Source organism: Astatotilapia calliptera, chromosome 19 (genome assembly GCF_964374335.1).
Source record: "Astatotilapia calliptera chromosome 19, fAstCal68.1, whole genome shotgun sequence".
In the NCBI taxonomy this organism is placed as follows: domain Eukaryota; kingdom Metazoa; phylum Chordata; class Actinopteri; order Cichliformes; family Cichlidae; genus Astatotilapia; species Astatotilapia calliptera.
In genome coordinates this window covers 9,460,811-9,474,213 of record NC_137440.1, presented here as the reverse complement: position 1 = coordinate 9,474,213, position 13,403 = coordinate 9,460,811, and the positions used below count along the sequence as shown (strand labels likewise).

General features: G+C 45.3%; 1 protein-coding gene across 1 annotated transcript in view; it reads right to left on the bottom strand.

The window, feature by feature from the left end:
* The window catches only part of LOC113012069 (protein PALS1-like), a 28,806-nt gene that overhangs the window by 14,727 nt on the left and 676 nt on the right, over positions 1 to 13,403 (bottom strand). The window contains exons 2-4 of the mRNA XM_026152029.2: positions 2,218 to 2,521; positions 1,537 to 1,708; positions 1,153 to 1,253 (exon numbers count right to left, since the gene is read on the bottom strand). Coding sequence (XP_026007814.1) covers positions 1,153 to 1,253; positions 1,537 to 1,708; positions 2,218 to 2,397 — 453 coding nt within the window. The 5' untranslated portion in view covers positions 2,398 to 2,521. The remainder of the gene's footprint in view (positions 1 to 1,152; positions 1,254 to 1,536; positions 1,709 to 2,217; positions 2,522 to 13,403) is intronic.

Here is a 13,403-nt window from a genome sequence, read left to right as displayed (position 1 = left end):
TAATGCTGCATCACCACACATCAGCACTTTTTAAAGAGACGCTCGTTTATCGCCTGAGCTACAGGTGAGACATTTTGCACAGGTAACAACAGACGCTACAGTAAAGCTACAGGCTGCTCTGCATCAGGTCTGCTTCATGCTGGAAGTCAGTTTATGTCACCAGAAGAGAAAAGAATGATTCAGATAAAAACCTGTGAAGCAGAGACAGCGTGGCTCTGCTCATTAAACGCAGCTCAAACTGCTGCGTAGCTGCAGAGTGACGCTGTGAAAACAAACCCTCGGTTCAGCTCATGACTGTGAGGAAATATGAGTCCAATCAGAGCGCGAGTTTCCTCAAATGATCAGTACAGTTTATTTTAATGAGCTCACAGGAAGTCCTGCACTAATCCGTGTGGCAGAAATAAAACAAACCTTCAGCAGAGCAAAAACCACTCAGACGTCTCTATGTGGGCGAATGGCTTCAGGCAGCAGCGAGGCTCTGAAGCACGACTCAGGAGGGTCGACTTTGACTCCAAAGCATCGCAGGAATGCGCTCTTTCATGCATCTGACTGGCTGAAAACAGCCACATGTCTCCACACGGCTTTGTGACAAAGATTAACGCTCTGAGCGGATTTTAAAAACCTCACGTCTCCATGTTTCTGCAGCTTTAAGTGCAACAGAGCGGCAGGCAGACGGCGTCACGATGACCACTTTACAGGCCCACTGAAGGATGATTTTGGATTAAAGCTCTGTTAGAAACCAATCACACTGCAGGTGTCACCCTGCTGAGTGACAGCTTTCAAACGCCAGTGCAACCCGAGGCAGACGCTGCGACGGCGAGCCTTTTCCTTCTTCCGGTTTCGTGCACTGAAACGTGCGGTTTGCCAGGTCTGTGTTTGTTTGCTGCTCAGAAAAGCACACAAACACAGTCAGTGCACACCTGCACCATGTGAGAGCGTCTGCAGAGTCACCACCAGCCCGAGGGTCTCTCACCGCGCATCAGGACCGGACCCAGCAGCTAAAAGTTGCCCTGGGTCAGGAGAGAGCCCCGCCTCGAAGTGTCCGGGACCACAAAGCTGCAGCTCAGACAGCAGTGACGAGTCTTTGACCACAGAGTCTCACAAAGAAGCCACAATTACACAGCGGGCCGAGGCCTCGCTCGCTAATATTACCTTGTTCAGCAGAGCGAGGACCAACTCGATGTCATTGTGACTCTGCTGGTCCGACAGGCTGCCCCGGACCTGCTTCAGCGACAGCAGCAGCTCCTCCAACTCTGCAGAGACAGAGCACACATGTTCAAAGCAAGCACACACATAGCTGACCTCAGACGAACAGTGTGTCCTCCTGTGTGTGTCAGCGCTGCCGCCCAACAAACAAACTCTTAATTAAGTCGGGTGCTTCACTCCCTCCCTGAGGAATTCCCTCCCTGACTGGCGTCTGACATTCTTGTTCACTTTCCTCCTTTTTCAACGCTGTCAGCATCTCTTTAACTTCCACCTCCTCACCCTTTGACCCCTCAGATCTGCACAGTAATAACGGCTGTGTGTGTGTGTTACCCAGCAGCGCGTGTGTGTGCTGGCTGCTGAGCGCTGGCAGCTGCGGTGTGTCTTGCAGGAATGTGGGGTTGTCGATCCCGCTGTAGGGATTCTGGGAGAGGTTCCTGAGTCTGAGTGAGGCGTTCAGATCCAGCTGCCGACCCTCCTCTTCTCTACGACGCCGAAGGTCCTCCTGACACACAAACACAGAGCAGAGGAAGTTACACAGGAGGCCCTCCATATTCCTCATGCATCAGAGCACACATGGCGTCCTCTGTACCGACCTGTGCACGCTGAGCTGTGATTGGCTCTGTGCTAAAAGCCCACGTGAGTGTGTTATGTAAATGAAACCCACATCAGGTAAAACCTGACGATGCTCAGGACTGAAAAATCAGCCGGAGCAATCCCACGCCCACTCGAGGAAACTAAACCTCGTGTTGGCTGCAGCTCATTCTGAGCCAACACCTCCCCCACACGCTCAAATCAGCCTGAAAGTTTACCCACAATGCACTTAGTGAAGTTTCCTGCACTAAATTATCAGAGATGTGTTTGCAGGAACTAACCTGAGCCTCCGAGGGTTCGCTCAGGCGTGCTTTCATCCCACTGTCGTTACACAAAACCTGTCACAGTGAAACATGCACAGCCCCAAACGGAACACCTGACGATAAAGGCCCCACCCACGCAGGTGTCTCTGTGTCGTACCTGATGCTGTCGTATCCTCTCCAGCTGAGCGGAGCGTCGCAGAGGCAGCGTTCGGCTGCCCAGGTCTCCCGGACAGTCCACGGCCATTTCTCGGTGCTGCTGTCCTCCCCTCGCCTCTTCATCTCCTCCTCCCTCTCCAGCAACATGGCCATTCAGATGGGAGGTCGTCATCCCTCGCATGCACGCACGTCTTGTACTGTGTGCGTTTGATTCGATTCCTCAGACGGGCAGTTTCTACGATGGTTATGTTCCTGAGATGTTTAGGAGGGTAAGTCGGTGAAGAAGGCAGCCATGACACCGTCACCTGTGCAGGAAGCAGACACACAAGGTCACCTGGGTTGAAGGAGCAGATGAGGCAGATGAGTCTGCTTAGGGCTGTTCGATATAACGATATATATCGGATATAAAAACGTCTATCGTTTCCTATTACACTATCGTTTGTTTCATGGAGTCAGAAAATAAACTTTACAGCAATATTTTTTCATGGTTTTGATGGTAGCGGCTTTATTAAAGTTCTCTCTTTCGCTTATATTTAATATAACTACACTACGGACGGACAAGCGCCTGTTTTTACATGTTGTCGTTAGCAACAATGACGGTAAAACTATCACGTGGCTCCGCAGTCCGCTTGTTTTGTTTTCCACGTAAACCTTTCACAATAAAGCTCAAGATCCCGTTGAGACTTTTCAATATAAACTGAATCACGTGAAAGAGCATGCAGAGAGTTTACGGAGGAGAAGCAAAAAAAAAAAACCCTGATGTGCTAAAAAAAATAATAAAATAAAATAATCAACCTTGGACTCAAACTTTGAAAGACAACGGCGGCCGTTACAACTTATGTCTAAAAATGTATCGTTTCATGCATCGGTTAAAACACTCAAATCCAGGTAAAAGACGCACAGCTGGAAAAACTAAACGCAAGTCGAGCTGCCCGAGATTCACAGAATTTACAGAAAATGTTACATTTTTGTGATTTATATCGTTGTCAGAACGATAAATGTCTTATATTGGGATATGGCATTTTTGTCATATCGCACAGCCCTACATCTGCTGACAGTAGGGCTGCCACAATTAGTCGACTAGTCACGATTACGTTGACTATTAAAATCGTCGATGACTGATTTAACTGATGTCGTTTGAAGCTTTGTAAGATCCCAAAAGACGCAGGAATAAGTAGTAGGATTTAAGAGTGTAATAACGGACTGAGACAGAAGACGGCAGCACTGCATGTACAAGGATGCCAGCTGCCGTTAAACCCCGAATTCATAGCGCAGCCCAGCTCAGTTTCCAACAATGGCAGCAGCTAGTTAGTTTTAATATTACTCTTATTATTCTTTCTGGGTCATAAAATAAACGTTTAACATATTTTCAGGGAATGTAGCTGTGTAAACCTCAAATATCTGCTCAGTTTATCAAGACACCACATATTTGCAAAAGCGTTTTCGGAGACGTTTGTTACCCACTAGCTCGATAGCTAGCCGGGGGCAAGGCTCACCAGAGCCGTGAGAACACCGGACTCCCGGCTTCAAACCCACCGGCGTCTTTCGCTACTCAGGTTAAACATATATAAGTCACTTAGATAACTTAAAAATGTTATTGTTTGGCTTTTTTTTTTTTTTTTTTAAAGTGTTTTATTTGTTCCTGAGTAAATCGGTTTGGCTGAGATTAAAGTTATAGTTTTTACACAGCTGAATAAACGTCAAGCAGACAGCTGATTATCAGAAGTGTGAGATGCTCCAGAATTTACTCCGGTGTCCTGTTATATTTTAGCAAGGAGTTTATTAAACTTCACCGAAACAATCTGCAAATTAGGGCTGGGCCATATTATACCGTTCACGGTAATAGAGATTGAAAATGTGACGTCACTCAGGGGTAAAACCGCAAAGAATTCTGGGAACTCGTGGCAAGAGGTACTAGCGCACGTAGGCTTTCAATTGAAATCAGTTATACAGCGATAAAAAGAAACACAAAAAATGGTAAGAAGCTGTTGTATTATTAACTGCAATAGCCGGTCGCATGACAGCCATGGGAAGCCGACGGGTAAAGAGATCGGTTGTTATCGGATTACGTCGTTGAAGAGAAATTGTTCGAGCCATGTTTCCGAAGTAACAAAGAGTGGCCTGGATTGCAGCCATTCAAAGACAAAATATAACGTCCCAGAACACTCCAGCTCACAGGTTAATCTGCTCCAAGCATTTCCACACAGGTCAGTCTGCTGTAGTAGTTAATGCGTCATTTTTCTTAACATAATTGGTGATATAGGTTACAAGCAAGTCTGGCGCTGAACAGAAATTGTCGCGCTATGCTCCTTTGTTTATTGTGCATAAATAGTGAATTATCCTGACACAATATTGTGTTTCGCCTCTGTTATTACCATGGTACATTGACAAAAACATATACTTTTATTCACAGGATAAAACAGTTGTTTTGTATCACTAATTGCCCAGTACGATTACAGCATACAATATTATTGTCACTGCTACATTTCTGTGATGGGTACCAGAAATTATTTCCACTACTAATTAATTACCGTTGAGCTCAAAAGGTCCTATTAATAAACTGTTAGCGAATGTGTATTTATGACGACGATTTGTGAGACTGGTAAACTTATGATAGGTACGATGGTCTTTCTTTCTACACGGTGCATTTCAAGGTCCTGCACCCATCCGTCGGTAAACTGTACCTGGGCTTGTTGCAGTGACCTGAAGTTACTAAACTTCATGAGTGTATGCACTCACTCCAAGAAGCGTATAATTATAAATATGAGCGTGGTGAAAGTTGGGCAGCACGCTGACGTCTTTTGTCCCTTTGTGTGCTCGTAAGGGTCTGACCCTTTCACTGGTTTGATTTTTTTCCTCGTATCTTTTCTTTGACTTTTCATCAAGTCTGTCTTTGTACGGACCGGCATTGTTCTCCTTCGTTTTGTACATACCTTTTTGGGGGGCAAAGAAAAAGCAAGAATTTATTGGAACCGAAGAATGAACGTTTTGCGGTGCTGCAAATAGTGATGGGTCGTTCGCGAACGAAATGGCTCTTAGAGCCGACTCTTTGACGTGAACGACGCGAGCCGGCTCCTTATCGCGAGCCGTCACGTGGGTTGTATTTTTTTTTCTTCTCTCACCCTCTCTCTCGCACTTTTTTTCCGCTTCACTCTGCACGCCAGCCTTGTGCTTTACGCTGGGCAGAGGGGGGAGGGGCAGTAGTTACACTCAGTAGCACAGGATCAGAGCCAGAGAGAGAGAAAGAGAGCCAGGGACAACAACGTCACATTAGAAAGGTATAGTAATCATCCACAGCTATTTTCGGTTGCAGGTGATAAAGGATTCAGAAAGTTTATTCATGCAGGTCCATATGACAGAGAATGTGCATGTTCTTTTTGTTTTCATATTATAATTTATATTTAATTGTGTTATGTCTTGCAGTGTTTTGTGTTGTTTTCACTTTAAATTTGTAAAAGGAAAAAGCTGAAAATTTAAATAGTTAAAAGTTGAAATGTGAATAGTTGATTTTTGTATTATATGATTTATTTATTGCATTTTATGTGGAGTGAATAAATAAAAGTATATTTACGGTGGCCCCTAGAGACAAAGCACATACAAACTCCAAAACACGTACAAACTCCAAAACACGTACAAACTCCAAAACACGTAAAAACTCCAAAACACGTAAAAACTCCAAAACACGTAAAAACTCCAAAACACGTACAAATCACAACAGAAGTGCTCCAGGATGCTAGGCGCAGTGTTGAGCTTTTGTTATCTTGTGGCTACACAAGCCAGCAAGTACCAACGACCGGATTTGGTGTGTGGTAGTAACAGGTAAATGAACTTTTTTTTTTTTTAAATTATTTGAATATATATGAGTGCCTGTGTAATTTAAGTGATCTAGTAGCTCTGCTTTGGAAGTTCAGTTCATGCTAGAAATGTGTTTTGGAGTTTGTACGTGTTTTGTCTCTAGGGGCCACCGCATATATTTATATATAAACATATATAAATAAAACCACTTGTTTTTACGTTAGTAATTCCTTTTGTGCATAATTTTATATTATTGTTAATAATAAATTAATTAAAGCAACAAAACAACCCGAAGAGCCGGTTCGGAGCCGAAAGAGCCGGCTCTTTTTAGTGAGCCGAACCGAAAGAGCCGGATCTCTAAAAAGAGCCGGAAATCCCATCACTAGCTGCAAATGCTTGCGTTTGATGCGGTACTTGGATTGTTTTGTCACGAGTTCATGGCATGCAATGCGCGAAAGTCACGTGGTCTGTCAATCTCTATACCGGTATAATGTTAAGCAACGATAGGAAAATGAAATATCGCGATAGACTGGGAGTAAAACGCGCATGCGCAGTGCCTTTGTTTTCATACGCACATGGCCGATTTTTGAGTGAAACAGATGAACCAGAATTGGTTTGTAAAAATGGTGCAACTTCCGTGATGTGGAACTGGTTTGGTGTTTGTCCGTCAGATACACAACAAAGCACATTTTTTGCTGAACATGCAAGCGGCCGTCGTTATTGTCGTATTTGTCGGACTAAGATGGGAGTAATCTGGGTCCTAAACTCCGTATTCTTCAGGTCAAACGAACACTGCAGCATCACTGAGAGTTAAAAACTCTCTAAATTCTTTCATCTTTAATAAAACGATCAGCATTGCTGCTTTACCAGGTGTAACTATAAAGTTTAACTTCCAGGCATCCATGAAAACAAAAGTTATTACATTTAACGGAGTTAGAAGTTAGCAGGAAGCTAGCGGAAGTTAGCTCGCTAGTTTCGCTAGTTACCTAAGCATGATATTGCATGTTCTGACTGAGAGATTTCTGAAAAAAATCAAACGTACAGCTCTGCTATCACTTCCAACATAAATGAAGACAGGAAACTAAACAGCAGTGACGTTTGTAGGGTTACTGAAGTTGGGCTAGCTGGTATACAATGATGTGCTATGTGATCGCTAGCGACACAGCAATGTTAGCATAACATAAACAGTGAAGCTGGAGGACGAACACTAACACTTTTCCCACTTATAAAAGTTAACTTGAAGGTTCCTCATGGTTAGAGACAAATGCAATCGCATGGCAGGATGCTGTAAACGGACCAAACTTCAGTCAGGAGAACAACTGAGATGATCCATCCACAATACGAGGTTAGTCATTAATATACTGCAACAACATGGGAATAGAGCAGCTGCCAGAGAATTCAACATTAATGAATCAATGGTACAGAAGTGGAGGAAGCAAGAAGAATGAGTTTAATCAAGTTTGATTTATCTGACTGCTTTGTTTCGCTTAATGTGCCTTATAATCCCGTGCACCTTATGGTCCGAAAAATGCGTACTGCACACTGCAGTTTAATGTTGCAAAGCACCTCTTTTTAACTTCAGTGGATATTATACACGGTTATGCTCAGGATATGTCAGCCCATTTCTACTGGAAATGCCTTTGGGTTAAACTTTCAGCAAGGAATTTGCATTTGCACTGTTACATTTTTATAACGCTTTAATGTACATAAAAACCAGCTTCTTGTTTACGTGAAAATAAATGGAAGGTTGTCTTTTTGCGCTAGTAATGTTGTGGAGTTGTATTTTGTCTCGCATCAATTATATCGTCAGTTATATCGTTATCGCAAATTTTCAAATATATATCGTGATAAATATTTTTGGCCATATCGCCCTGCTCTAGTGCAAATTTCATTAAAATTTAATAAACTACCATCTTGTCTTTATTTTTAGTTAGTACCTTAAACACTTAAAGCTGTAAGCTAATGATAGTTCTATAAGAGCAGATGCTGCTGGTGCAATAAGCTGTACGTTTTACGTCCAATGGATGATGATCTGATTAGTCGACTATCAAAATAATCGTTTGTGGCAGCCCTAACTGACAAGTCACAGGAAACCGAATACATTTATGAAGGCGTGACGCCAACCAGGTAACACTCAGCAGCTTTTCATCAGGGTGGAGCTAAGGAAGCACAGCAGGATCACTTTAAAAAGGAAGTAAGGACACTCACATGACACACCTGTTTCACCATCACAGCATTTTAATGTCACAATGGGAACCTTCTCGCTGCCGCACATTCAGCCAGATGTGCGGGACACAAACAGCTGGTTTAGTGACAGGTGCAGCGGGTTAACAGCAGCGCCAGATGAAGCTCGGTCATTAGTTCAAAGGCAACAATACCAAGACCGCCGCCCACTCCATACACGTAACCATAACAACAATGGCTTTGTCTGCAGCCGGGTGGTCCGGGTAGGTGGGAGGGACGAGGGCCGGCGCTCAGGTCAGGAAACAGGGGAGGCAGAGAGCGAGTGAGGTAACGACGAATGGAAAACAAAAAAGAGAGAGAGAGAGATGGTAAAAATAAACAGACGGATGGAGGCCTTATCTCAGTAACACAATAACGTGTTTGTATGTTAACTGTGACACACACGGCCCATGATGCACAGTGAAGAATGCCAGGCAGCCTGGGAACAGCATTCCTGTGATGGGGGAAGGGAGCGTGTCCCAAAAACACAGAGCCGGGATTCAAACATTGATCCACACTTTCAGCTCTCGTCTCTGAGCTGTGCACAAACACACCGACCTGATGAGGGCACGTGCTCGTTTACAGGCACACACTGTTACATACACACAAAATAATCTTGAGATATGCAACCAAAGCCTGACCCCCGCTCTCAGCCCCCCCATCATCTTTAATATTCGCAGAGGTCATCTACGTTTACAGTGACAGGAGTGCAAACACAATAACCAGCAAGGCTCTGCTTACAGAATTAAATATGTGAAATCTGTCCTCAACTGTGTGTCCAGGTAAACACACCTGAGTACTAACGACCGCTGCAGTCAGACAAGTACTCGAGTATCAGTTGATACTCAAAGCTTAGGGTTTGCAGACAGTTCGCTGGATTCAGCTTCCTGGACCACAAACAGCTCTGTGCACTCATGAATCACACGGACCAACTCATTCATCGGGTTTCACACATGCACTGCAGCCCCGAGCCGCTCCATCAAGCGCCCGGCTCCATCTCTGACTGCACGGCGTCCCGACCTGAGTCTTCAGAAACCTACACGTCCGAGGAGCTGCACTGAGCGCTCACGTTGTCTAATTCAGTGAAATCACAGGTTTGACTGAATAAAAAGAGAAACAGTTTCCGCCTAACCGCCTCAGAGACACCTGACAGATTTACAAAATTCAGCAGATGAAGATGATCCTGGTCTGTGGATGCATGTGCTCCCACTCACGGTGAGCACGCACCTCTCCCACAGGCTGACACCAGCCTTTGACCGTTACTCAGAACGCACTTTGTGAGGTTTCCTGTAGCAAACGTGACTCCGGGAGCGTAAAACTGATGGCTTCATTAAAGACCGGTACGACTGCAGGTGTTTGACCTACAGCAGAAAGAAAAAGTCAGTGCTTGAAGAGAATCAGCTGAGGGGGTGAGGAAGAGTGGACGAGCCCTCCTGCTGAGTGTTTTGGTTTGCGGGGAAAGGGGTGGAGCTTGGTTTGAAACCCAGTTTGGCTGGAAAAGCCTGAAGCTGATCAGGACTTGAAGCCGTTTCCTGCTGGATTGCTGCCCTCAAACCATCAGAAAGGGCATGTTCTAACTCAACACGCCACCCGTCCTGTCGCACGCCGCCCTCTGGGCACGTTTCACTGTCATCATTCACATTTGGCCTCCAGTGGTTGTAAAAACACAGAGGTCAAGTCATCGGTGTGTTAGCAGTTTGTCTTCCTCAGAGACTGAAGAGACATTTGTCCCACCGAGACAATTACACAACTATGACAAAGACGAGCTCACACAACCAACACGAGATTGTTCCCAGAAGCAACCAGTCCAACGTTTAATCTGACAGACTGCAGCGACAGGATTAATCCAAGTTTGTTTTATGTTACTGATCATGTGACTTGATCAAGATAAACAATCAATAACAATCCTGATAATAGCCCCTCCCATCCACCTTCCTCCACCCGCTGTTCTCAGAACTTTATGAGTGTGAATGAGTTTTGTCTCTCTCACACACACACACACACACACACACACACACACACACACACACACACACACAGAGCTGTACCAGCCTGTACCAGACAGGAAAACAGAGAGGAGGGAGTGGAGGGTGGACACGCTGAAACGGAACAAAAACAGCTTCAATTATTTTATGTGAGCAACAAAAGCCCGTCAAACTGAAAGATAGTCTCATCTGAGTCATGGACACGCAAGTGGATTTAAACATGTTGAACGTGACACCGATTCCTCCCCCACCCTCCAGAAACACCACAGCCTCTAACAGCCTTTCACGTTCTCTCACAAAATCTGATCGGTTGACTGGAGAGCAACGTCCTGGCTCTTATTCTGAAAGTTCCCAGCGTCTCTTTGCTGCTTCCCTACTAAGGCTCTCATCCTGCGGACGAAGTCCTCCACCTCTGCACTGGACTGCAGCTGGTGATGTAGTCCTGGTTCTAGTCTGGAGGTCCTGCACCAGAACCAGAACCTGCAACAGGTGGAGAACTGGTTCCTAAACCACTAACTAACCAGCTCACCTGAGCAGCACAGACTGGTCAGCAAGGCCGTGTTTGTGAGAAAGGAAGCATGAGACAGGAAGGGCTGGATCTTTCAAAATAAAAGCAATCAGACTGTCCGGTGAAGTAAAAGTAGAAGGTGCTGTTCTCTGGCAGATTAAATAAGGAAATTTTGTAAAATATAAAAAAAAAAAAAACATAAGCATGGAAAGGACTAAACTCAGTCCTCATACACACCTGGACTTCAGCAACGTCCCACTGCCTGAGGACGCAAATGGACCAAATCAGACAGCAGTGACCAATCTGCCCCGGCACGAGCCCCCCAATCAGGCCGGAGAAGAAGCGAGCGAGCGAGCATTCCTGAGAACAGAGGACGTCTGTCTCTCTTTGGCCGGACGCCCTCAGCCCCGTCCTCACCTCACTGCTTCACCAGGGCTCTGCGTGGATGGTAAAGTGAGGCTCCCACCGCTCTCTGAAATTCAGCCAATGACCCTCCACATCCAGCTCGCACAACACCTGCAGCTTTCTTTCTGTGCTGCAGAAGCAAACCTACATCCGCAAACCTACATCCGCTGACGAGGAAACCAAACACAGGCACCCAACCTGACTTCCACAGCACCCTCACAGATAACACCAGCCTTATTAAGGACAACAAAGACGAGCTTCAGGGAAAGCTTTGACTTCAAAATAAATCAGAAAAATACAAAACAAGTCCAATGGTTCCTTCTCCAAAAAGATAAACACTAGTAGTTCTCAGAGAAAACTCACTTCTCCTGCAGAGCCTCACTCATCTTATCTCTTCATTTGGGTCTGAGGTCTGAGAGCCGAACACACAGCAAGGGGAGCTGCATCTTAAAGGTGGAGAGCACTCAGAGTCTGGAGCCCTGATGTGAAACTCTTACAGGTGAGAAAACTTTCCACAAACACGCCAGACACGCATGTGCAGCTGAACCGTGACCATGTGCAGGAAACTGCAGATGCAGCAATGAGTCACATCCAACCAGCCACCGACCGCGGTCACTTCACCACGCCGTGGGACTCCAAGGCAGTCCTGATGTCATCAGATGAAACATCTAGCACCCGAGAGCCGGCTGCCCTGTGAACAGCTCACACTGAAAGGTGACAAATTCTGTCTCACCTGCACAGGTGTGATCAGAGCGGCAGCAACAAGGAAGGGGAGTGTTCTGTGTCCTCGTGCCTGCTGCAACCCGTTCATGCTGCACAGGTAATGCAGCTCCTCCACACCTGCTGCGTCTGCCAGCAGCATCAGGAGGAGTAGACGCCGGGACCAGACCAGCATCCGCTCCACAGTGTGAGGAGGCACAGGAGGAGCACGGGGGACCTCCAGCGGCTCCTCGTCTGACTGAGATCTCCCAGACAGACCCTGTGATGGTGGCGTGAGGGCGTGACGCCCTTTAGTGGGACCTGCGCTCGCATCCAAACTACGCTCTTTGTAAGACTCAACATTCACAGCAACTGCATCGTAACTTTATTCACAGAAATTCAATCAGATAAATGAATTCTGGGCACCAGTTTACTCAGAGGGTGAGCTGGCGACCGTGTGATCCATGGCCAGGAAGCCGGGTATGAGTCCGACCCCCCCCCCCACTGTGCCTCCTGTCTGTCTCCATCCAATAAAGGCTATTAAAAAATAATAAATGAACAAGTAAAATTTAAAATATTGCGACTCTGCTTTGATGGAGCCACCACTCTCTCTGGAGCAATGCCCCGCCCACAGACATGTCTGATTGGAAGGCAAACGCAGGTAAACATTAAACAGGTAAACTTCTCCAAATTTTATCTGCTGAAACTGCAGAACCACGACTCTGTCCACAGCAGTGAGACAAACCAGCACAAGGTCACGCTGAAAATAGTCTAATAATAATGCAGCGACTCACAGTGAAGGGCGACAGGCTGCTGGGAGGGCGGGGTCACATCTTAACACCGCCCACATTCACAAGAAACTCAAATATTTAGGACAGAAATCCCCCAAAACAAGAGCAGAGAACTACAAATTTACAAGAAACACATACCATGAATTAATTCGTTTTTTCATAAAGGTATGACTTTTTCTAAACTCAAATATCAAAATAATAAAAAATGGAAAAAATTCAAATATTGACAAAAAACGTTACTTTAAAAAATGTAAAATAAAACACAAAAAGATCCCAAAAAATTCCCTCCAAAAATGACTAAAATGTACAAATATTTATGAGGAAAATGTAAACTTAAAAAAAAATCAATTTACCAAAAAAGAATTAATAAAATTGTGGGGCAAAAAATAAAAGCAAAGAAATTCAAAAACAGATTAGGAAAAAAGTAACTATTTACTGAATGCCCGTCACACATGTTTGTTTGTTTTAAAAAAAACAACAAATAATTGAAGAATAAAGCCCAAAAAAAGCGCACAAAACATGACTGGGAACATATATGCGGGGTAAAAACAAACAAACAAGAGAGAAAAAATAAAGAAACCCCAAACGCTGAGAGGACTGCGTGAGGAGGCCGGGCTGGGCTTGTCCCTCACACCGACTGAAGGTTTGAATCCGAGCCGCCCACTGCCACTGAGTCCTCGGTAATCTCGGACCTGATAACGCTCCATTCAAAAACACATTTCCTTCCACGGCAGTCACGGGGAGCGGCAGGGAACAGGAAATGAACGCTTTATTTCTCTGT